At 36.1% G+C, this 26,063-nt stretch overlaps 4 protein-coding genes across 9 annotated transcripts in view; 3 read left to right on the top strand and 1 right to left on the bottom strand.

Annotated features, from left to right (window-relative positions):
- SFR6 (sensitive to freezing 6) overlaps window positions 1-1,010 on the top strand; it is a 54,409-nt gene extending 53,399 nt beyond the window's left edge. For both annotated transcript variants that reach the window (XM_088944595.1, XM_088944589.1), the window contains one exon: window positions 566-1,010. The gene's annotated coding sequence lies outside the window, so the exon portion shown is untranslated. The remainder of the gene's footprint in view (window positions 1-565) is intronic.
- Window positions 1,011-5,231: 4,221 nt separating this feature from the next.
- On the bottom strand, window positions 5,232-8,050 carry LOC148877819 (small ribosomal subunit protein eS25y-like). 2 transcript variants are annotated; one of them, XM_088944567.1, is made up of 4 exons: window positions 7,986-8,050; window positions 7,790-7,864; window positions 7,432-7,566; window positions 5,232-5,544 (listed from the first exon to the last, which is right to left on the bottom strand). In XM_088944567.1, the coding sequence occupies exons 1-4, from the start codon at window positions 7,986-7,988 to the stop codon at window positions 5,431-5,433; spliced, it is 327 nt and encodes a 108-aa protein (XP_088800693.1). In that variant the 5' UTR covers window positions 7,989-8,050; the 3' UTR covers window positions 5,232-5,430. The 2 variants fall into 2 exon arrangements, with proteins under 2 accessions (XP_088800693.1, XP_088800703.1); XM_088944577.1 differs by lacking the exon at window positions 5,232-5,544 and adding an exon at window positions 5,754-6,242.
- A 158-nt stretch (window positions 8,051-8,208) lies between these two features.
- Window positions 8,209-9,224, top strand: EMB2184 (Ribosomal protein L31). Its single transcript, XM_088944557.1, has 2 exons — window positions 8,209-8,488; window positions 8,586-9,224. Exons 1-2 carry the CDS (start codon window positions 8,423-8,425, stop codon window positions 8,925-8,927), a joined length of 408 nt encoding a protein of 135 aa, XP_088800683.1. The 5' UTR covers window positions 8,209-8,422; the 3' UTR covers window positions 8,928-9,224.
- A 2,126-nt stretch (window positions 9,225-11,350) lies between these two features.
- LOC148877817 (uncharacterized) lies at window positions 11,351-25,197 on the top strand. Of its 4 annotated transcripts, none has more exons than XM_088944531.1 (12): window positions 11,351-12,231; window positions 12,340-12,424; window positions 14,216-14,346; window positions 14,479-14,581; window positions 14,769-14,783; window positions 18,387-18,532; window positions 18,689-18,884; window positions 21,425-21,499; window positions 23,814-23,927; window positions 24,205-24,249; window positions 24,532-24,630; window positions 24,784-25,197. In XM_088944531.1, exons 1-12 carry the CDS (start codon window positions 11,939-11,941, stop codon window positions 24,802-24,804), a joined length of 1,323 nt encoding a protein of 440 aa, XP_088800657.1. In that variant the 5' UTR covers window positions 11,351-11,938; the 3' UTR covers window positions 24,805-25,197. The 4 variants fall into 4 exon arrangements, with proteins under 4 accessions (XP_088800657.1, XP_088800654.1, XP_088800665.1 ...); XM_088944528.1 differs by having other exon boundaries at window positions 11,475-12,231; window positions 12,337-12,424; XM_088944539.1 differs by lacking the exon at window positions 14,769-14,783 and having other exon boundaries at window positions 11,475-12,231; window positions 12,337-12,424.
- Window positions 25,198-26,063: the final 866 nt, after the last annotated feature.

Raw genomic sequence — 26,063 nt, 5'->3', positions numbered from 1 at the left:
TCAGGGTGTGGTGAAAACCTAAACTGGCTCTCCTGAACCAGTTGGCCAAAAAAATAAAAGTAAAAAACAAACACCAAAAGGAGTACTGATTTGCCTGATATGCCCATACAGGCATATCGGGCGTATCGATATTTTGAACCTTGGATGCAAGAGTTGGGTGATTTACCTGAACCAGGACGAAAAGCAGGCAGGGTGGAATGTTGGGTGGTGAATATTACTTTGCCCTGCTAGTCTGGTTCTTTACAGGCTTCAAGAGGGAAATAGGCTGATGTTCAGAAAGATTTCTAGTTGAGTTGTTGGCATCTTAACAGTTTGGCTGACCAGGCATTTACTCCCATCCCAGAAAAAAAACAATTGCTCTATTTTTTGTGCACTTAGATGTTTGCCCTATTTAGATGTTTTCGGGTTATAGTTTAATCATGGGAAAATGGAAGCTACGGTTTTATTAGCCTTTTATATATATACTAATCTTCTAAAAACGGGCCTTTGCTTTTGGTCTTGCAATGTTTAGTTTAGTCATGTTTCACATATTAAAATTCGGAACTATGTTAAAACTTTTGACTAGGGGTGCGAGATGCCAAATCAGTTTCAGTCAGAAGTGGATCATCTTACCAGGTGGAGTTGGACTTGGCTAAGAAGTGGCAGTAACGGTCAGTATTGCATTGAGAAAATCCAGGGCCCTATCACGCTGGTAGAATGCATGAAGACGAAGTCTGTCGAGTTGGGAATGTTTTAGTCAATTGCACCAAATGAGCATGGGCAAGGGCAATAATAGCTCGTATTGCCCGACAGATGTTCGTGATCTTTCTTTTCTTCGTCATGTTCATTGAGCATGGCAACATAATTGTGAATTTATCGGGGCATGAAATCACCTATTCTTTTTGGGTTTCAACTTCCAACCTATTGAGAAAAGAAAATTTATTCTCCCCTTGAAAAAAATTTTATATTTGTAATTTAGAGACGAATCAGTGTCATGGTATAATTTTGAGTATTTGAGTATTAAGCATTAAGCATCAGTTTGAGAAGTGAGCAAATTTGCCCCCCACAACGTCTCATAGCACATTCAAGTCGTGTATTGGGAACATCTTCTGGTGATACCAGAAATGATGATGATCATCGGGAAATGTTTACGATATATGGTGGAGATGTGCTATGGGACGTTGGGGGGGGGCAGATTTGAATTTGTTTGTAAATGCTTATTTTTTAAGCACTTGTTTGAATAAACACTTATCTTAGGTGAGGATTACAACAGTAGACGCTTGCATGCATTTGAGGAAAATGTCGAATAAGTGTTTATTTCATAAAATAAGTTTGTTTTGAATAAGTTGGATTTTTTTGCTTATTTTTAAGCACTCTTTAAAAAATGGTCTTATTGCCTTTTTAACAGTTTTGGCCTGTCATGTAATTTCAATATGCTTATATTACCCTGCATGAAAGAGGCCTTATATGTTAAATAGTTGTATGTTCTTAGTTCATATTAGAATGATGTACATTATGAAATTATTGTAAATGAATAAAACATATATTTGATTCATGTTCCTATGGTGTGTTTCTGTGTAATATTCTTAAATTGGATATTTATGAGACTTGTGTGAGGTGATTTATTCTGTAAAGGCTGATACTGATATATTATAAAATGTTTGGATGACATGTTTCAATTGTTAGGGTGAGACTTAAGGCATATATAGTGTAGGGATGACATGTTTCAAATGTTGGGATGATATGTTTCAATTGTTAGGGTGAGACTTAAGGCATATATAGTGTAGGGATGACATGTTTCAAATGTTGGGATGACATGTTTCAATTGAATCTTTGAATTGGACCAGATTTTCAGTATTGTCTTAAATCGTGGAGATTGATATGCAAAATTGGAAAGTTGCACCTAATCCCTAGACTTGATTATGATATTACACTAGGTGTCGGATTGAACTATCTTTGATATATCAATCAGTGAAATCCTTAGCAGAGGTCAAAACCTGAGTATGTTGGGATAGTCTGGGAATTCATCTGAGTGGTTCATCATAGTGACATGATCAACCTCTTTGTCGGATAAAGGTAATGATCGATGATGCACTCTTTGATGGAAACAAAGATTGGTGGCAATCGATTTCAATCGTTGATATTTGTTTTATAAAATATATTTTATATGCGCTGAGAAATTATATATATATATATTACGATTTCTAATTGTTTGTAAAAAATTTTAATTCCCGGGATCTGTGAGTAGAGAAGAGCATTGTTCCTTGTAGTCGAGAGAGATTTTTTCTTGGCGGACAGTGTTTGATCATTATACGCTGAGAAATTAGGTGTAAGATCATTGAGAATAATACTTGATGGTCTAATCTTGCGTCTGCCCAGTCTTTGAGTGTTACAAGGTAGCTTGGTCCAACGACTATTTAAGGTAAGTGTTGGGTTCATAGAGCCCATGTGATGGATTTCAGGGATGTAATGTCCATAACAGTGTATTTGATCAGTTCTTGTAATAAAGGCCAGACTGAATCAATGTGACTGATGTACAGATCAATGTTTGGGTTACATGTTATACAAGAAAATCTAATTGGATAGTAGTTTGGAATGCTAAGTGAGTATATAACCTTATTGGGTCTAAAACACATTTTGAACTGGACTGATTTGATCAGTTAAATAAGGGGCAAATTCTTAGATTAAATTAACAGATAGGATTGTGTCTTAACTCTATCCACTTAGAGAGTTTAGATTTGAATGTGATTCAGATCTAGAAACCTCCTTAGGAGTTTGATCTAATTTGTAGATAAGATAAGGGTTTATCCTTATCACTTAAAAGGAAATTTTGATCCAAATATGATTTGAATCAGCAACTCCTAATAGGATTAAGAATTGATCCCTTTAAGCTTGTAAAAGGAGGAATGGGCGACAACTTTAAGAAGATACATATTTCACATCCTCTTCAGAGGTGAACACAAAAGAAAGAATTCAGTACCTCTGCGCAAATTCTTTTTTGCTACCTCCTTCCTGTCGCCACTACATCTGCCAGTTCGTTCTCTTGTCAGTAGAGGATCTTGATATCAATCCTTTGTGAAAGGGCTGATTGGAAGTAGTGCTTACATGACTACGTGTTATCTAGCTGATTCTTGTGAAGAATGTTGCTGATTCTGTTCTATTCTACACTTTGTCATATTCAGTGAGAGTAGTTTTTTGTCCATTTTTTAGGCATAAACACCTCTATTGGAAGATATTATTTTTTCGTATCAAGTATATCACTCTTACTGTTTTTGTCCATATCTGATTTGATTCTTAGTTCAAAATTGATCATTGAAAAATATATTTTTTTTAAAATAAAGAATGCAATTTCTAATAAAATTGAGAGAATTTTTGAAATTCGCTCATTCTATTCCACAAGATTAGGGTGTCCATACGATGAATATGTCATCCATTCACTATGGGCCTATATATGAGCTTTGACCAATCAAAACCTTCTCATGAATTTTGATAAATACCACCCAATTTGTTACCACTTTTTTAAACCAGTTGATTTAAAGTTTTTAACAATGCTAGTCACTTGTACGTTACCTCTTTTTGGCATCATAGATTCATAGTTTAACCCTTTTACTAAACACTCGTAATCACTTATTATATCACTTATTATAATAACCACTCGTGAATAAGCATTCAAGAGCCGATAAGCACATTTTAATAAGCATGCAATTGCAAGGGTCAAGCAAATTATTAGATTTTTCTACAAAGAGCAACTGAGCAATTGTGCAAATGCCTTGTGGCAAAAACTCGTTGTACACCTTCAATCAACACAAAAGAAAACTAAGCTTTATGCAGTTTAAAACGTTCTACTTCCGTCCACAAAAAGGTAGCAAAGGTTCAAGGTATCGATAGGATGCATTCCATATCAAGTGTATTGTACCGTGTCTTTTGGTCTCCCAATACACAATTAATAAAAATTACAAAAAAAAGAGTATCATATCATATCGAAAGGATTGAAATTGAGTATATGAAGGTTTAAAATATCACAACATATCATTCCAATAAGAAACCGATAAATGGAACATCTAAAAATCATGTGTTCCATTTCTTTTCGTATGTGCCGACCAATATAGGTTTGTATCGGGCTGTTCCAGATCTGTATCAGTTAATACAAAACCAAAAAAGGCCAATACAAACCAAACCGTTTCGGTTCCCCTTGTTCCATTAATTTATATTTAATACCATTTTTTTTTATAAATGAGATTTAATACCAAATTTATTACTCCTATATTTAAGGTAAATTTCAATTTCAATTTGAATTTTAGCATCTAATTACAATTCTTTCATTAATTCTATTAATTAATGATTCTCTCTCATTAATTTCATTTTATTAGTATACTACCAATAGAAAGACTTGAACCCTAATAATTAGATTATAATGCCCATAATTTTGCCATTAAACCACTTCAATTTGTTTGTTGTAATTATATGCATTTTTAGTTATAAGTCAATTTTCTGTTTTCTTAATGGTGCTTATTAATAAATGCTAAAATTAATTATTAAAACGTATATAATTATACAATTTAATAATTATACATTAAATCATACAAGTCAATTCTCTTTTCAACGATTATTAATTATATCTCAATATGTCACATTTCATATAAACATTAAATTATGGACTTTTACATCTAAATGACTTATTTAAAATCATGTAAAACTTGTAATTATTGTTAATAATATATTAATTTATTTTATTTTCCTAACATTTGTACCTATCTTAATTTTTCGTCTGTATCCTTACATATCCAAAACATATCCCAATGCATTTCTTAAAATCGTCTTTCTAATACACATTTCATTTCCGATACTTGACAACTTTAATCTAGAGTTCAGGAGAATAATTTAAAATTTAAAACTTTTAAGTATTAGTTCAAGACCTATACCCATTTAAAATTTAAAACTTTTAAGTATTCAGGTCCTATACCCATTTATATCACCGTTACTTCTTGGCTACCATAAGGGTTTATGGGATTACTACAAGTTTATAAGAGCCACTGTAGCAAACAGGAATATTGAGTGCCTAGATTCCCACAGGCCACAAGTACAATTTCGCTAATAGACTATATTGGCAAAACATGGACATAAATAAAGAAAGAAAAAGAAACATCACCTCCGACCCAACAGGCATCCTTATATGGAATAAAAGAAAAAAAAAATCAACGTATTACTGTCTTGATACCAAAAGACCATAAAATCCAAAACCGCACAACAAATTCTCCAACACCAGAACAAAATTACTGTCAAAATTTCCACCAATGCAACATAATCAAACAAAGGTCTAAGCACCGAAAAAAAACATTGTCTAATAAGGCGGACATTGTATTTTGTCTCAACAAAAACGACAACATAAAAATTTTGGTTTTAAGTTAATCATCAATATCCAGAACATATAACAGGATAAAGATGGAACACCTAGGTATTGGTTGCCCTAGTGTAAATCTGCTGACTTGCGTGGGCAGATACCATCCTAATAAGACCTCTTGCCATCAATTCCCTGATAGCCTTCCGTGCAAGTGACCCATTGATCTGAGAATGACACAAATAAATGAATGATAACTGTATACAATAGTTAAATAGAAATACATGTGGCATTAGTAGATTATGGAGAAAAGCAACATGTCTCAGTTAATTTGGGACAGAACAGATCTGTCTTTTGGTGAAACAAAACAAAAAACAGACAAATTAATACGTTATTGACCGAAAATCTTAAGGAGTTACGTTTAATTAGATTTCCATTTTCCCAAAATACGAGCTGCTTCAATATTTTCATTATTTGTTCCCCATTCAAGCTTTCTTAATATCCCAATTTAATAATAAAAGAAAAACAATTCATCCCAATAAAAGGATGAATTATGGGATACAAAATACAAATATTTTAGGGGGGCACAAGCATATCCATTAAAGTGACTTCTTTTTGGACAATTAATACTGATTTGAAGAGAATAATTGACAATAACAAAAATGGAACCTCTACCTCAAATTCATTCTTGGAAGATTTGAGACATAGAAACATCAGTCAGCACTGTTACAGTAAAACACAGTTACGCGAAAACAGATGGTCTTCATTGTCAAAGACCCCAACTTGAGTCGGCCAATCCTAGGCTCTCTTGCTAAAATTATCGGCATGAGCATTAGTTATTCTGGGTGTCCACTTGAATGGGCTGTTCAATATAGAGGTCGATGCTTTAGATTCTAATGAGATGCATGAAAGCCCCAAGACCCATCTGTATTTAAAGCCATTCAACCAATTACAACACCAAAACATATCATATTAGCAGACAATCCATTATCAAATTGCTAAGGGAGTCTAACATTTAACACCTTTTAACAGAGAGAAATTCTGCTTGAACTCTCAGTTCGTCCAGAATACAATATACCATTGTACTTTCCCCATTCTCATCCCAAAAAACTCCTAAATAAGAAGATCGCATGGTTGTCAACTGACCACTCATAGAAATTCATTTCAATGCCATCAAACTAATTACAATCCCACAGTCCCCTTGTACTAGCAGCCAGTCTAATTGCAAGGTTGTCAACTGACCACTCATAGAAATTCATTTCAATGCCATCGAACTATTTACAATTCCTCAGTCCCCTTATACTAGCGGCCAATCTAATTTAATTGCAAGGTTACACAAGCTTTAAGCACCATTTTAACACAGAATTTCTGCTTTAAGGTAATTCCCCCAATTGATCCAGGATTTACCATCACAAATTTTCCATTATTATTTTTCTGATAGGTTAAATTTTCCATTATTATCCCCACATGTCTTAACTCTACCCTGATCAAAGTGGTTCTCAAAACTGAACCGTTGACCACTTTACTGCCTTAGTGGAGCAGAATGTGGTACTGCTTGCAAACCTGTATTGATGGAGTCCACAATAAGTCCCATTGAACCCTTCTCTTGTTAAAACTCATTGAGTTGCTATTATTGTTTTCTATTTGACAAATACACCCTGATTTGTTGTAAAAAATTCTTACTCCCCTTGCATATGCACTCCAAAGGACAGAGGTTCTAGTATACCTCCAAAATAGCTTAGTCTAATCTTGAATTTTCTATATTACTCGAAAGAATGGTTTATTAACCCTACAAGACGTTTGATGGAAATAGAGCAAAAACCAAGGACTCCAATAATCATATCCGACATAAACCTCCATATGTATTAACTTTCTCAGTTACTTTATCTGCTTCATGTAATGTAAATTAATTGTACCCTATACCTTGCACCATAGCAGCACAATAACATTGAAGCTACATGAACTTGGTAAAATACTAATCACAGTTATTAACTCGACCGAACAATATACAAGTCATGCACAAACTGATAACCAGAACTAATAAATCTAGGAAGTTAGATAATTAACAGAAGATAGGAAAGCATAAAAAATTGGTAGATGGTATCATGCATTACCCTCAATCTGTCCGACAGAATGGAAGGGGTGATGAGCTTGTATTTGGGTGCTTCGGAGAGAAGTTTGTCATAGGTGGCCTGATCAAACAACACCATATTGTTCACCTTCTCCTTCTGCTTTCCCTTGCTCCACTTCTGTATTAAGAAAATAGGAATAAAAAATATATAAATAAACGGAGAAAGCCCAACTCTTAAACCAAGGAAATCAAACAAAAGAACTAAAACCAAATCCAGTCCCAACGACGAAAAACTGCTGCAAACCTTCCAGAAATATAAAAATTTTGGAAGATCTAAAAGATAAATAAATAAGCAGAAGAGATCATGTATAAGAGAGGTAAAGATCCAGGATTTTGTTAACCTTCTTCTTCTGTTTACCGCCTCCAGATTTAGCGGGCTTAGAAGATGGAGGGGGAGCCTTTTCCTTCTTTGGCGCCTGAAAACAAAACAACGAAGTTCGTTAGGGTCAGTTCTTTAGCCAAATCTACTGGAATCATTAAACTGGCCAGTAACAGAGTAAGACTGGCAAAATAAGGATCAGAAACGAAAGTGCCCACCATCCGATTTGAAGTTGTGAAGAGTTTCTGAGGAGGAACAGAGAGGCCTCACGAAGTTTTGCCTTGAAAAACCCTAGCAATGGTTTCTCTGTGCTTTTTATAGGAATTCTAGCGAGTGGTAACGCATACGGGGGGTTCTAATGGATCGGGTCTACGGTTGCCCGATATGATCATCGGGTTTGTTGCACACCGATTAGCTCATGTCCAGTCACTCGACCCGAGAAGACTGTCTCCAAACAGAACAGAAGCCGGTGGTGGTGGTGGATTTGACGATTTGACGGAACGACCAATGGTATAATCGTGATTTTACTGAAAAGTCAGGGATAATTACGTAAATTAAGTGGTTATCTTATTCTTCACTTCTCAAAGAACTGCTACGCCCCCGGAGAAGGATAAGACTCCTCTCCTCCCAGAAATTTTGCAGAAGAAAGGAAGAAATGGCGCTAACTCTATCCAACACTTTCCTCCAGCGGAAGCCCTCCCCTTCCGTCCTCCCCGTCAAGGTGATTGAATTCCGAGAGGAACCCAATCTGTTCCTACCTTAAACCTAGCGGTGTTTCTGTAGAAATTGACAGTGTATTTATTTGTTTGTTTGTTCAGGTGAAGAGTGGTGCGGGAACCAGCAGTGGATCCCCGCAGTGGACGTGCAGGAAGAAGGATATACACCCGGAGTTCTATGAGGACGCGAAGGTGTACTGCAACGGGGAGCTTGTTATGACAACCGGTGGTACCCAGAAGGAGTATGTGGTGGACGTATGGTCTGGCAACAATCCTTTCTATTTGGGCAACCGCTCGGCCATGGTCGTCGATGCCGATCAGGTCGAGAAGTTCCGTAAAAGGTTCGGCGAGCTCTCCCAAATCATGGAGATTCCGGTGCTCAAGTATGGTGAGATCGTCCTCCCCAGCAAGCGCAAGGCTGCTGGCAAAGGCAAGAAGAAATAGAGAAGTTCAAATTATTTTTTGCTCTACCTGGCCCTTTCTTTTTTTGAAATTTGGGGTTTTCCTCCGTTTCCTGTTCCATACCTCACCCTTGTTTCATATCTACTTGTTTAAGTATCACTATTGTTATTAGTTAATGTGCTGATTAAATCAATGGGTGATTCTGTGCGGTATTTCCTGCCTCGGAACTTATTGACAGTGGTAGAATAAGGTCCAGCTTTGTATGAGGGAAAAAAGGTGAAGTTTTATCAGTTTGATATTTATACAGGAGATGAATGATGCCCGATCTTGTTCCTCTCAGCTCATTTCTAAGATTGTTTAGTCATTTATAAAATTTAGAAGAGGACTCATCATCTGAAACCCCTTCACAACTGCTGTGGTGCTTCTACAAGCGTTTAAGAAGGAAGCAAAGAAATCAAAAGTTCTAATTGGGGTGAAAGGGTGTGCGAGCAGTCATGGTCTAAATTCTCAATGTGATCTACATTTGTACATTACCTTGATCACAGCCAAAACCTATCTCTTCCATGGTCTTTTGCTTCTCCAATTCATTCTTACATCTTTAATGGCTTCTTGAATTTGAATTATTTAGGAACCTTGTCCAATTTTTCCAGGAACATTCACCCTTTGTTTCATGGATCCTCTAGGTATAACCTCTCAAGAAGGTGAAAACTCTTTCTCTCTCCCCACACCTCTCACCAACCAGATGAAATTATTTGGAAATTATCTCCAAGTCTGTGTGGTGGAGTTTTAGATGCAGATGCATGGCTGACTTATTAACATTTCTCTTCATTTGACATTGCTTTGTTGTATCTTTTATCCTATGTATAACATAAGCCTGCATTTAGATAGAAACCCTCTGATTTAATAGAAGGTTCTTGGCTACATGATCTAAGTATCCCTGGGTCTGCTTCCACTGGCCATATCTACCCTCAGTCCCATGATTTATTGAAAAGTTGCTTGAAAAGTAAGCTTAGCTTGGATATGTACCAGGAGCTTTGGGCCTGAAACTGGCTTCCTAAAAAGAAAATGTGGAGAATAGAGGACCACCTGGTGCTGGAGGGCTTTTGATCTATTTGCATAAAATTGTTAGCTTTGAGTCTACCATCATTCTTTTCTAGTTTTCCATTGTTGATATGCAAGATTTGTGGGGGATGAGGATTCCAACGGCTCCCAGTTGAGAACTTGAGATGGCAATTGATCGGAACTTGGTGATGAAAGGGTTAATTTTAACCCTATGAGACATGCCAAATTAATTGTTGGGCTATACAGCCAAGAATCCATTGAGACCAACAAAAAAAAAGAGTTAAATAAAAATCAATCCAGTTGCCTTTCTTGTTACGTGAAAGTGTTGATACGGAATTTTGGATTGCAAAAGCAAGAATCAAGCCAATGTGCTTATAATCTTTTTTTGGTTAATTCAAAATAACAATAAAAATGGTTATCCCAGCATAGAAAGAAACCCTGAATGGGTTGTAGGTGGATCAACTATAAAATATGTACGTAGAATCCAATTCAAATCTTCACTACAATCTGATTCTGGACAAAATCATTCTGGTGCTATCTCAGGTCTCCAAAATCCTTACGATTCATGTTGTGTTCTGACCGGGCAGTTCAAAATTCAAAGAAAACTTGGCCCCGCCTCGATTCATCATCATCATGACTGAGCGGTTAAAACTTAAAAAGCAAAGAAGGGTTTGCTGTAATCCTTTTCTAACACGCACTCGGGTTGATGAACTTGATGGTTATGTGGTTCCTGGCATTTATTGAAATGTCCAATTCTTGTTTGTCACAATGCTCTAATGTTTTATGAGATGAAATGCTTATGTGACATGTTTTATAGGGTATTAATATGAGGTGGAAAGTAAAAAAATGTTTAAACTGATGTTTAACAAAACAAGAAAAGCATATTTTCAAATAAATGTTTAAAGTATTAAACACCCTATCTATAAATACCTAATAACCAAACACATATTAAATGTTTTGTGGGACCTATTGATGGGCTGGATGGCCCGACTTGTTTTATATCGGGTTTGAACATAATTTTAGGCTGGTGGGTTTGGGTTTGAAATTTCTCAAATAAGTTACAGCCAATAATATTAAGGCCCATTTGCTTCACATAAACAAGGATTTTGAATAGGAATGGCAATAAGGAGTGCATGAATGGAGAGCCACTCGCTAGCAGGGACAAGATTATCCCCATCCCCATCTCCACAGAGATAGGGGTGAAATATATATGTCGGATCGGATAGGGGTGATTCAGATTCGATCTGATTTCTGATCGGGTCATACTATCCGATCCAAATTCGATCCCCTACAACAAGTCCTGCCGTCCTGGCGTTATCTTATTGGTTACAAACTACACAGCCCCTTAAACATTCATAACATTCAGCTAAAAGATCAGACGGTCTTAAACCGGTAACGCCTGCGACGTATTTAGTCAAGTCAACTGCAAGTCTGCAATTTAAACCGGTTAATGGATCGGACCCTGTTGCGGTCTCCATCTAGTCTAGGGCTTTTCATGTACCTGTTCAACTCTCAATTACATATCTTGTCTTTGGTAGAAAATCTCTCGACGATTATTATTGGAGCCGAAGCGGCAAAAATACAGGGTTCGGTGAAAACCCAATTTTCCGGTGGCATAGTCGGATCTCACGGTCTCCTCCAAAATTCATCGTCACCGGCGACGGTCACGGAATTCGGCAGTCACACACACATGGCTAAGTCGCTAACCAGTAAGGCAGTAACCACTAAACCCCACCCTGGCTACCGTCAATTGAAATCTGAATGACACGTGGGTATATAAACTATCCCGCTTTCATGGGTTTCTTTCATTTCATTGGATAAAAGGAGGAAACCCTGCATTTTAGACGGAGTAAAAGCAAATTTGGAAGGGAACGGAGCAGGAATTCAGGGAAGGCTATAAACATAACAAAAGAACAGCGGCCATTCTTATTCCATCGGCTTCCGCTTGCACCTGAATTGAGAGAGATTGGGACAAGAGGAAGTGGAGAGACATGAGCGCCACAGCGGGATCACACTCCCTGGCGTTCAGGGTGATGCGCCTCTGCAGGCCGTCATTCCACGTCGAAAATCCCCTCCATCTCGACCCTCTCGATCTCCTTACAGGAGAAGACATCTTCGATGACCCCAGTGCCGCCTCTCATCTCCCTCGCCTCTTCAGTCGCAGCAAAGCCAGCACTAACAAATCTGGCGAAGCCGATCTCACCTATCGCAACCGCTTTGAGCTCCAGAATCCCACTGATGCCATGGGCATCCCAGGCTTCCTCGTCCTCCCCCAATCCTTTGGGTCTCTCTCTTCTCTCTCTCTCTCTCTCTCTCTCTCTCTCTCTCTCGTTTCTTGTTGATCAATCTAATTAAGTTCTGAAGATTATGTCTCCATAATTTGTATCAGCAGAGCAATTTATCTCGGGGAGACCTTCTGCAGCTATATCAGCATCAATAACAGTTCTAGTTTCGAAGTCAAGGACGTTATGATTAAGGTGACTATGCCTCTTCATAACAGATCAAAACAAGATGATATTTTTTTTCGTGTTTCTTTCTCCCACAATTTGGTAGTAGATAAGTTGCCGATTTTAGTTTCTGTTTGTTGATTGTAAATTGTAATAATAATACTCGCCATTTTAAAGAAGCAATGGCACTATATGTAATTGCTCAACAAGCTGCTTAATCTAAGTTCGATGTTTAATGTATAAGTTGCATTACCATGATGATGGTGATGATGAGAGAGGTTAAAGGATTTAAGATTTAGTAAGAAGTCTTCGGTAAAGGAACTGGAAGATAACTAAGGCATGAGATTTTTTATTGGAATTTTTTGATCGATAATTTTTTATTGGAATGATCAAGTTATGAATCGAAGGAGCTGTCTGAGAAATAATTAGTATGGGAACTAGACCCTAATGGTTTGTTCTTGGCTATATCTTTCTATGACATGCTAATTGGGGTGAGGAGAGATGCTCTATACCATTATGGTGGATTTGGTCCCCACCTATCTCATCAAAGTGTGTTTCTTCATTTGTACGGTCCACCTCATCAAGATCCTAATAATTCATCATCTCATATCGAGGGAATGGGGTTTAAAGAGTAAATGCTATTTTTGTGGTTTGTTACCAGAATCAGTGTCTCATCTTTTCCATTGCAAATTTTATATCTAGGCTATGGACCAATTTGTCAAGTTATTTGGATGATATAGTTTCATACCAAGGGGAAGGGACCTAGGATGTTAAATTGGGCCATGGCTGGTGGAAGGTTTCAGCAAATAGAGCTGCACCTTCTGGAATTTGACACAGTTTGCTGTTTGTTTGTGTATATAGAGGGAGATAAACTACAGAATTTCGGAAGGAAAAGATGTTAAGATAGGTTATCAGCAAGCTAGAACTCACCATATCTTTTTGGCATCAATTTCATCAGATTTTAGTAGATTTAACTTTTTTTCTATTTTGTAACAATTGGGAGAGTGCCATTTCTATTATCAACATGAGGGTTAGTTGTATATGGTGTATATGGGCTGAAAGCATATAATTGTATCTAGCTGTATGGGCTTTTTGCATTTAACACACTACTTGTACATTTTACATGCAAAATATAAAAGGGAAAAAGAAAGGAGAGAAAACATGCAAACATCTCTGTCCTTCTTCTTGCCTTTAATAGAAGGGCTGCTGCAGAACCTTAAGGGCATGCTCGGTCTGGTTATTTTGGTTCTTTTTCCCTTATCAAGCCTTTTCTTTTCATAAATAATAGAAGTCAAGATACAAGGGAACTCCACAAGATACACTCTTACCCATAAGCCAATTAGTGTCAGGAGGAGGGGTTCTGTTTAAGGATGGAGGTTAACCAGGAAAAGGGTACGAATAACAACAGAATCTGTTTACATTTCAACCATGTCCCAAGTCACTAAGCCCTACATTGACAAGAAAGAGATTAAAGATGTAGGTTTTATCCAGTTTTTTTACGACCAGATTTGGCCTTGCATTTAATCATTCTTGGACAGTTCATCTTGTTGGTGTAGTTTGTACTTTTGAGAGTTGTTTGTATTCTTTTGCTCAAGTAAGCAACTGTCTTATTTATTTGCAGAGTGACAGGAGATGCCCTTGTAAGTTTGTTAGCCATTTAGTTAGTGTCTATGCTTAAATATACACAAAGCAGGGGTTTTACGATATCATATCAATAAAATATTTATTATCTTTATTTGATTTGTTTAAATCCCAACAGTAATATTATTTTCATTCTAATAACTATGATTCTATGCTTTAAATGTCTGTGACTAAATGCAGGCAGAAATTCAAACAGAGAGGCAGCGTATACTGTTATTGGATACTTCAAAATCACCTGTTGAATCAATACGCTCAGGGGGGCGGTATGATTTCATTGTGGAACATGATGTCAAGGAGCTTGGGGCTCATACGTAAGTCTTGTATGGGAATGGATGATTAAAATCTTCCACTGTTTTATACATCTATTTTATTTTTTATCAGCAATATACATCTATTTTATTTATCTACAAATTGATTATGCTATCTCTGCATGCAATCTTTAGGCTGGTTTGCACTGCTCTATACAATGATAATGATGGTGAGCGCAAATATCTTCCACAATTTTTCAAGTTCATTGTGGCAAACCCACTTTCTGTCAGAACAAAGGTACCACCCTTGAGTTTTTATGGCTTGCTGCTAATCTGGTACATATTGGACTTACCAATAATTGATTCCTGAAAAAAAAAAAACAGATACTTGAAAGTTTGTTTTTAAACATTCTGTTATGTGTCCATCTATTATCATTCCTTGTGTGAGTTCTCCCATTTAATGATACAAAGTTTTCATTGTGCAGGTTCGTACTGTCAAGGTAGGTCCTTGCTGGTTCATTGAGTGTAAGTACCAATGGGTATTATACACACACATCACCTGCTTTATAAGAGCTTTTGCACATATACTATTACTGGACACCATATTCAGTGTATTTCATGAATTGAATTTGGGAGAGTGAGTCATGCCTTATTCCAAGAATAGAAACTAAATAAACAGTATACGTTTTACTTGATAGATTAGAAGGGATAAGAAACAACTGAGTTGAGCAGTTGCACTTGAAATTGCATATAAGCCAATAAGTAAGTTCACGTCTTCTGGTCATAAAACTAATTGATCTTTTTTTTCAGTATGAAAATTTCTGATAATTAATCTTAAAACGAATACAGGTATAGGATTTTTTTTCTTTACATTTATATTTAGAAGTAGAAAAATAAGAGGATCAATGTCTAAAATATGTTAGACTGTGTGGACCAAACTATGTAGACAAGATCAGCTTGAGTATATTTTATTTCTAAGTTGTCATGTCGATTGTGTATAGATAACATGATCATTCTTTCATGTATTGGATGTTTATATATGCTTCAAATGAAGACCACAGATCCTTGGTTGGGACTGAATAACCAACCAGATATCTTGAAAACATTCCATGCCCTCCCTCAAAACCACTTTTACCTTGATACATGGCATCAATGCCAGGGATTCAGATGTCCACATTGTCTGGCATGATAACCTAAAAAATTTGTGTCATGGGAACATGCCAATAAAATAAATGTTAAGTTACGAAAAAAAAATCAATGTACTCCAGGAAGCTAAAGAAAACATTAAAATTATGTTGGCTCCTTACTGTGTGTCTGCACATGATACCATGTTTATGAATGCTAAGTACTGAGATGCCTTCATTATGATTCTACAAGTATCATGCCCAGTGCCAAGTGTTGGCATGGCTAGACTCATTAATTTCCAAACGTCCTGATAACACTGATTGAAACTTTCTCTTCTCGATTTTTTTTGGATCAATCTTTCTCTTCTCGATTTTGGTGTTAGAAATTTAGCAAAATAACTAAAGGTCTCTCTCTCTCTCTCTCTCTCTCTCCATGCACAGACACACACATGCACATACACATATGCGATACTTCTTGTGTGTATCTTGCAAGCATTGCGCTTCCCCTCTGCAAACTTTCTTTTGCCTCTGTAAATACTTTTAAACATTTAACCCACAAACTACCTCATCGGTCGATAATTATTATAAGCATATTTTCAGTGGTTGAAGTGCCAGTTGGCATTACCTAAGTAACATCCAACTTTGTTTATGCACTTCAGTGGTTGAAGTGCCAGTTGGCTAAAGATCTGCCTCGGTGACCTATCTGGGGTGCTCCATCTGGAAGGTAATCATGGAAGTCTTCCCACTGATAAATAGGGGTCTTTCGGTTAAGCTGGGAAATGGACAGAGGGTAAAGTTTTGGAAGGATGTTTGGTGCAATAGCAGATCTTTAGCTGAGTTGTTTCCTCAGTTGTACCAGATTGCAGAGAATCAAGATGGCTTGGTGGCTGACTGCTGTGAGATCCGAGACAACATCCGAGTTTGGTGCCCTTCTTCTAGAAGAAACTTTCAGGATTGGGAGCTGGACCTTGTTTCTAATTTGTTGGAATTGTTTTCCAACCAGAACCTTGTGGAAGAAGATACCTGGAACTGGAATTGGAGTAATGATGGTGTATTCTCTGTTAACTCCTTTGCCAGATACCTAGTAAGTGGTTCTCAAGCTGAGTTTCCTGCTGAAAAAGTCTGGAGTCAGGTTGTCCCTTCAAAGATAAGTGCTTTGCTCTGGGCCATGGCGTTGAACAAGTGTCTCACCAAAAAGAATCTGGTGAGAGGAATCATGCTCCATGATCTGTCCTGTGTGTTTTGTAATCAAGTGGAAGAAGATAGTAACCACCTATTTCTGCACTGTTCTGTCTCCACTACAATCTGGAACCACCTCTTGTCCCTCTGGCATCTTCATTGGGCTATGCTAGCGACTGTGTGCGACCTACCATGGTGCTGGGATCAAAGAGGTCTGTCCAAGGTAGCAAAAAGTGTATGGTCCTCTATCCCTGCTGCAGTAATCAATAACATTTGGGTGGAAAGAAACAGCAGAATCTTCAAGAATTAAGCATAGTGGAGTGGATCAATTAATCTCCTTTACTTTTGGGAAGTTAGTCTCTTGGACTGCTGCTGTGAAAAGGGGTTCAATAAAGGGTCTTGGGAGCCCAGCTGATGGCTGATGATATCTTGTAATGTATTCTTGCTTTTAGGCCCCAGTTATGTTGAGGGGCCGGTTGTATTCTGTATTCTGGTTCTCTTTAATAATATTTACCTTACCTTTTTCAAAAAAAAAAACTTTGTTTATGTGCTTCTCTCCATCCATTGAGTTGGTGGGAGGCTACTTAACATAGTCTTTAGAGAAGAATCAAGTTGGAGAAGCCAGCGTAGAAAGCCAATCCAATATACAATCAAATGCATGCACCTTTTGACTACTCTCTCGAGTGTGCCGTCCATACTCACTGTGATGGATGAATGCAGAAAGAACAATTCTATCTCAGCATAGTGAGGCAGCCCAGGTGCCTGGTGTGTATTTCTTTAGCCTTGACTTAGCTGGCACCAAAGATAAGGTTGTTGAGGATTAGCACTTTAGATGCATGGAGAGATCATCAAACAAAAGAAAAGGAAAACAGCAATGAAATATTTATTCAAAATTTGTTACATTTATTTTACAACCTTTTGACAAATTAGCACTTGGACACGTTCATAAAATTTTCTGACAAAACTACTTCTAGGACAATTTCCTACCAAATAAGTCCTAAAACCAAGGAGCTATTTAGTACTTGGTAGCATTCTATAATCTAGATTCTATCAAAAGTTAGATTCTAGTGAGAATCCCAGGCAATTGTTTCATATTCTATACAGATTCTATGATCAGTCCTAGAATCCACCAAGAAGGATCAATCTTAGAAATTGAAATTATATGGATTTAACAGATTGGATATTCTAAAGGCTCCAGATTTTAGAATGTTTATCCAAGTGCCCCTCATGTCTAGGTTCAAGCTCTAGCATATAAATGCCAAAATCTGCTACTGAGAGTCAATGGTCTTGCAAAAAGTAGTGGCTCTAGGCTTGGCTGCAATATCAGAATATTAATGCAGTTGTTTGTCCTGGCCTTGGTTCTTTATTTTGAGTCAGATCTTCTCCTTTGTCCCCTTTAATTAATTAATTAATTTATTTATTTATTTATTTTTGGTTCCAAGTTTTCATTTTGTTCTTAATTTAAAAAAGTTGAGAGGTAAAGCCTCAGAAATCAATTGATCAGGTATAAAGCTCAAAAGGCAAGACTATGTTATAAAGTTTTTTGTTTTTATTTGAATCAAAGTCCAACTTGGCAACTGAATTTTGGTACAATTACTCTTCCAGTCCAATCATGTCAAAGTTTAATAATTGATGGGCCTAATTCATTGGTTTATGTCCCTTCTGTCTTGGATTATGATTATTGCATAGATAGTTCAATTGTGTGGATGCTATCTGGATGTTTAATCCTAGAAAATTAAATCTAGTGCTGCCATATATCCTAATCCATCTTTCTTAAGATAGTTGTGATCTCCTTCCCAGGACAATACATTTTTGGAAGCCTGCATTGAAAACCATACAAAATCAAACCTTTACATGGATCAAGTTGATTTTGAGCCAGCTCAGAACTGGAGCACAACAATATTGAAAGCTGATGAGCACTATTCAGAGATCAATTGTCAAACCAGGTGGCACAGATGTTTCTTTTTTTTGGATTTACTTGCAGATTTCACTTAAAGTGTGGCTGGAATATGCTTTTCTTTATTATCCTTGTGATTATTTGATTATACATAAAATTGATATAAATATCTTCTTGTCAATCTTCCGATTATATCAATTGACAGAGAGATATTTAAGCCACCCATTCTCATTAGATCTGGGGGAGGAATTTACAATTATCTCTATCAGTTGAGGATGTCCTCGCATGGATCTGAACAAGTGAAAGTTGAGGGAAGTAATATCCTTGGTAAGTTTCAAATTACATGGCGTGCCAATTTGGGTGAACCTGGGAGGCTACAAACACAACATATTCTTGGCAGTGTAAGTTCATATTCTTTTTCTATATTGAAATGGTACTTCATTTATGGAATTATAACATATAATGATGCTATTTTTGAGGAATAAGTTCTTTTCTTTTTCATTTTTTTCTTTCCTCTTTTGGATATGGTTTCATGGACTTACATTTATATACAACATTCCATTATAGATATTTTTCTTTGTTTTCATTGGATGTGGATGTGCATTTTATTTGTCATCTTCCAGTTCTACTTGGATACATGTCAGTGTTTTTCTTGAACCAGTATATAAAAAATTTGAACCTGCAGTTATCACAATTACGAGAACATATTAGAACATTGGCAAGTCCCTGGGCTCATTCTTTTTAGGAGGGGAGAATTTTGCTAGGAGATCTTTTGAAGCCTTTGAAAGGAAGAGGAAGGAGGTTGGGAAGAGTTTGGAGAGGTTGAAGATTAATTGAACTTTGTTGGAGCCTATTTGCTTCTAATGTATTATTGCAAGGTTGGTTTCATTTGAGCTTCTTCTTCTGAAGTCTGTTTTAGTTTGGGTGGGAGTTTTTCTGGTGTGTTTGTGGGGTGTTATCTTAACACCTGTTGCTTGGTTGTATTCATTTTTTTTTCCTTTAATAAAATTTTCCTTTTACCTGTAAAAAAATGTGGTTCCTGAAAAGTTCACACCTAGATTCTAGGTATTTTAATAAACCTCTAGGTGTAAGCTAATAGATTTGGCACTCATGATCTGACTCTGAAGGTTTGAGAAAGATAGCCATGGAAGCAATGTCAATGGTTGGTTGCAGGGGGGGGGGGGATGAGGAGAGAGAATATGGGTCTCTCTCCCATAATGGGTCTATTGAGGATATTTGGGTGTATTGAATGTATTGGTGTTGGGTCCCCATGGGTATGGCCTATGGGGCCTTTATTTATAATGTCTTTGGGCCTCATACATTCTAAATTTTTCTTATATTTGGGTTTTTACCTGTTTTTACCCTTCAATTGATATTCTAGAATATTCTAGCACTTGGGTTCATGCCAGGTCAACCGAGTTAATATACTTTTATAAATTCCACTGTCTTACACTAGGCACAACCCCCTCAATACTTCTTGCATTACAAGAGGAACCTAGACTTCTCTTATCAAACACAGTATAATATGTAGTACTCGTCTTTATTACTTACCAAGTATGCTATTACTTACTACTAAATAATATATGCTAAATTTTGAGGCTTCCATTTTTAATTGACACTCCATTTCGTTTTTTCTGATTATTTTTTTTAACTGTTAATTTCTTGCTAACTATTTTAACAATATTCAAGAGAAAAAAGCCTGGCAAATTAATATTAAAGAAAGAGATAAGCAAAAAAGTTAGAAAAAATAAGAAATAAAAGCAATATGTCATTGAGGTTTAGTTTGGGAACAGTGCAAATACAAATATGTACAGTGCAAAACCTTGAATATGGTCTCTCTAAATCTTAATTTGTACTGTACATATTTGTATTTACACTTTTACACTCTTCCCAAACTGAACCTAACAAACAATTAGGAAACCAAACATCCTGCCCATGTTGCTTGGTGTTTTTAATCCCCATGTCATTAACTTCCTTTTTCTTCAAAGAAGACCAAACTTCTATTCTCTTCTTTCTCCAACCAATAAACCAAAATGCCATTTTACTAAGGAAAGCAAACAAAAAAGAAACAAGCAGCAATATAGTTCTGATTGATTCCAATTTTATAAGAGTATGTTGTGACCTTTTTTTTTTTTTAATTTTAATGACATTACTACATATTACGATGCTTTTTTTCTTTCCTTTCTAAGCATTTCTACCTCTTATTTTTTGTTTTTATTTATTTATATTATTTTACTTAAAACTATTTCTATACCAGACTTTATAAAATCATTGATTTTAAATTTTCTATGGAGGCATTTTAACATTTTTGTTTTAGTGGAATACGAAAAATGATTTTTAGATTTGTGTAAAAGCATCAACTAAGTGAATCACTGAAATTGTTATTGCTATCTAAAATTGTCAGTGTATATATATATATATATATCTTTTTCATAAATTTATGTAATCCTTATTGGCCTTTGTTACAACTTAAAAGTATATTAGTACTGTTTATTCCTGAATGAGATATTTCCACTATGCAATACGACACATCCTTATGGTACCAGCTTAGCACAAATTAAAGTGAAATGTTCAGAGACAGAGACCAATAAAAAGCCCTCTTTAATTATATTGAAGTGAATGCCCTTACATATCCTTACTAGTTACCATAATGTTAGTAGGATCAGGTAGTTATTCATATTTGTGCAAGACTTCTTCCACCTGTGAATGAAAGGATTTTTCTATAAGAGATCCCCCATGGTCTTGTACACCGCTAAAATGATGTAGTTGTAATTGGAATTATATCTCTATGCATTTACTCTTATTTTCCATATATAATATGTATGCATGTATTTACATATGTATGTATTTATTTCTCTTTTCCATCTTTCATGCATGTAAGCCATATCTTGTGTTCATTGGAGGTTCACATCTCAAAAAGATTAATTTGTTCCTTTTGTAGCCAATTTCGCACAAAGAGATCGAATTACAGCTTGTCGAGGTTCCATCCAAAACCATCTCAGGGATGCCCTTTTTGGTAATACTTCACTCCATAGACAATTTTTGGGTTATAATGAGATATAAGTTTACAACCTAATTAACTTGAAACTTCAATACACATCATGTTTTCTTTCAATAACTTGTAGGATGCAGATAAACATGCACCTCTGGAATCTCAGTTGCAGGTTTAGGACATCTCTCCGGACCATAAATTGGGCCACATATGAGCTACTTGGAGCTCCCGAAATGCCCAAGATCCCTAGATTGGATTACTTAAGGGTTGGACTGCATGGGTCCTTTTTTTTATTTTTTTGAAATAATGATGAGTTTTCGTGGTTAAGGTTGATTGTGCAGCCCTATCACTTTTTTGTTTTTTCACATTTTTAGGTATTTTAGAATATATATATATATATATATATATATATATATATATATATATATATATATATATTGTGAATGAGATTTTTTTAAGTAATCCAATCTCATTCACGGGGTTACTTGAAGTGGATCATAATGTGACTTTTCTGATGCCTTCATTTTAAGGGTTTTTAATTATTTGACACTATAATTATAAGATTTCCACTTTATCTTTGAATCAATATAAAGGTCCGTCTATTTACTCCCAGTTAAAGGGTCATCATGAATATATGCCCATTGTACACAAATTAACTGACATTATTTAGGTCTAGATACAGATATATAATTTTGTTAATTTGATGGTTAAGAATCATATGATCAAAGGGTGTCTGTAGGGTGGCAGTTGGATAAGTTTGGGACTTTGGGTGGATTAGAAGTGGGTTGAGGTACAAGCCACCCATTACATTTATCCTAATCAGGAGTAGCCTAACCCTCTGAACTCACACCTAACCAGCACCCACCCAAACCTTACTATTAAAGAACTAGCAAATGTGGATGTGCTTTGAACATGGAAATTTTAGATATGATGATGATGATAATATATGTCTAATTTTTTTCGTACAACTTTTTATATTCCTATGTGTACAAAGGTAATGCTCATTTCTCGCATTTATTTTTGCTTAATAATGATGATTGATGAATATATAATATTATAGGTGTGCCCAAATATTTTCTTCAAAACTCCTGTATTTTTTATAATTTTTTGTGCCTTTATCCTTTTTTAATTCTTATTATTTAATTATGACATCAAGGGTAACATATTTGACCTGAAAGGGTGAACTGTGTTGACCCACCACCAAGCAGTAAAACAATTCCATTTTTGGGTTGGTTTTAGATTTTGTATTTCATTTCCATTATCAATAAAAACAGTTATTGTTTATCACATTTATTTTTCTTGAATATGATTGATATAAAATATTAGAAATGTGTCCAAAACTCCAAATTGTTCTACAAAATTTTTACTTTTATATTTATTTCTATTTTAAAAATTTTAGTATTTAAGTATAACATCATGGATTGACTCGTTTGAAGTAGATGGTTGAATTGGTTACTTGCCACCTAGATGGAAGAAAGGTTTTGTTTTTTGCATTGGTTTTAAAAAGCATGGATTTTATATTGTTAAAAGTAATGGATATAGATCTAATTAGTAGAACTTATTGGTGAGAAATAATAACTTAAATATGGGATTCAGTGAGAGAGAATGGGAGTAGATACCTTAAATATGAGACTTAATGAGGGGGAATAGAGTGCGGTGAAAAGTAGTAGTTCAAATTACATTTTCTGCATTTACAATTATAGAGGGACCAAATTCAAAAATAGGGTATTTTAGTCAAAAAGAAAAGTTTCACTAGCTCGTTCCTACTTTTAATTGTAGTTCAGATATAGATATAGACTTAACATGTTATTTGGTAATAATTTCTTCATCCCTTTGGATTGCCTAACTTAGTGGAGAGCAAGATTGGGACTCATCCTGTCCCTGACTATATAACTAGGTTCCAATGGTTATTTTACATGGGCACAGCTTGGTTAAGGTGTCCGGAACTTACCCTCAAAATTTATCTGTCCAACACAGGTACATCAATCCGCATCATAATCCATTTTGAAGTGCCCATGCGATATAGCCTAAAGGGTACTTATTACCCAACCCAACAAATTTAAATTCCACTCATTAGGTGAATCAACCTTTGGTGAACATGCCAAGTGAAAACCCAAAGCAGACACTTATTTAATGAGTGGATTGAATGGGTTGATTAGAAATTGCCACATGAGACATGTCATGAAAGTTGTGTATCCCATCATTAACACAAAATTGTATAGAAGAAATATTTGCCTCTTTTGCTTTTTAATCTTGAATTACTAGACCCTATAGTCACTTTTCTAGAGTAACAAGTAATTAGCATGACTTGAAAGTTGATCTAATGTGTCTTTTGCAGATACACTTGAAACTCATAAACCAGACAGACAAGGAAATGGGGCCTTTTGAAGTTTGGATGTCCGGAGGCAATTCCTATGAGAAATCTATTACTGTTAATGGACTTCAGAAATTGGTAAGACTTTAATCACCAAGTTATACGACCTATATGCTATCAAGTCAAGCATAGAACCTATTTCAGCAGTTGAATGGTCACAATTGCTGAATGTAATATCATCTGAATTTTTATAGGTTTACATGGTTCTTTAGATGTAGTGTATGACAAGATGAGGTAGTAGATACAACCTCAGACTGCATTTATACAAAGCGATCTTTTCTTCTGCCCTCTAAAACTTGTATGCACTAAAATCTTGTTTTGGCATGTGATTTTTGACATCAGCATCTATGTGCAGGTTCTACCAAAGGTGGAGGCATCTGGATCGACAGATTTCAACCTGGTGAGGAGCTACAACTAGTTTTAACATTCTAAACCAGTAGTTGGGAGTTGGAATTTGGAGTTTTTCTTAAGTTACTACTGATAAAAAATTAGTGTTAATGTCTTTTTGAAGGGGATAAACAAAGACATGTTTTTCTATGCTTGCAGCTTGGGGCTATTGGATACTTAGAGCGTTAAGTGCATTTGTTGGGTGCTTACATTGCATGCATTTCTATGTGCGTAGAGAACATTGTTAAATAGGTTTTTGTGTGCTTCTTGGTAAGATCTTTTCTCTTTATTGCAGAACCTGATTGCCACTAGACTTGGGGTTCAGAAAATCACAGGAATTACAGTGTTTGACGTAAGAGACAAGAAAACATACGATCCTTTACCAGATCTGGAGGTTAGTGGTCTGTAGCAATTTTGTTAGTCCATTGTTTTCTGACATACAGGTTTCCAAAAACAGGAGGATTGAATGCTTTTCTGATCCTTGAATATGAAAGTGGCAACAAGTATTGTTCTAACAAATTGTTTGACCATGGATTTCATGTTGCAGATATTTGTTGATGCAGATTGATTTATTGATGCATTTGCTTCTCAGCTTTCGAAGTATTGGTCTGTAGAGGCCATAATTCTCCTCCTTTTTCAGGGATTGTGGGGTTATTATCCGGGAGATCCACTAGAGAATTGATTCCTTCTCGTTGCAGGAAGGAATGCTCCATGCTCAGATAATGCATCATCCACGCTCTTTGCAAGTGGTTCTTTCATTGATCACAAGATCCGCTGGGACTTGACCTGTAGAACGATACCTGCGCTTTGGCAGTTCATGGCTTTTATTTATTACGTTGTTAACTTGGGTCATCGTGTGGTTTTAGATTTTGGACTTCACTTCCCCACTGTAAGAAGAGCACAGTCATGATGTTCTGGTAATACTTAAGAAATCTTTACAATGAAATCATTTCTAGTAGAATTTCTCTTTCTTATACACAAAAGTCGTTTCACTGGTAAACCTGTATTAACAATAATACACACGCTATGCACCTGATTGCCATTTCGTATTAGGATACTCGATGGTTAGATACTCTTTTCTAGCAAGATAACAATAATCATTATTTCAACAAAATAGTTACAAAATATGAGAAATATTATCATCGAATGAGTCAAATTGTTCAAAGCTACATATGGAAGTCAACAATCCAAAACATCAAAGACGACTATTACCATCTGACAATCAGGTTTACTCATCATCATCATCATAAACCCTTGTCCCAACTATTGGCTACATGAATCCTGTTCACCACTAAGACAATCAGGATGCATGTGCATGATCAAAGCTTTAGCACCTTCCTTTATCTCGATTTGGGACTGCAGTGTAAGACTGCGTGCTGGGCCGCCCTTGATCTGATTTCAGATGGTCCTCATGTCCCACTTTTTTTATGACATGAAAGGACCACCACTATTGCTTGATTTGAGAACCCATTTATCCATTTGTTGAATCTCAAACATGGAGTTGTCAGAAGACTCTATAACCGATCCAACTCATACTTTGGCTTTGGGAAAGACATTTGCAACACTTCACAAGTGTTGTAGTTTTTATGGTTTAACAAGGACTCAATAACCTTTAGACTTAGGTCTGAAAATGAAGAATGATATGCATATTTTTGCCTAGCCTAAGAAGGTAGGTTGGGCCCTTAGATGGAAAGGTCTACTATGGATCTGTTACAGATAATGTTCTAATTTTACACCCATAGGATAGTCATGACTTAGGGGGTGCAAATGGATACGATCTGAGACCCGATTTTATTTGGTCGAATTTGGATTATCCCTGCTTGGATC

The sequence above is a fragment of the Nelumbo lutea genome, chromosome 1 (assembly GCF_056320005.1).
Source record: "Nelumbo lutea isolate HS-2025 chromosome 1, American lotus-T2T, whole genome shotgun sequence".
Taxonomy (NCBI): Eukaryota; Viridiplantae; Streptophyta; class Magnoliopsida; order Proteales; family Nelumbonaceae; genus Nelumbo; species Nelumbo lutea.
Note: the sequence above shows the minus strand (reverse complement) of the source record. Positions and strands in the feature narration are given on the sequence as shown.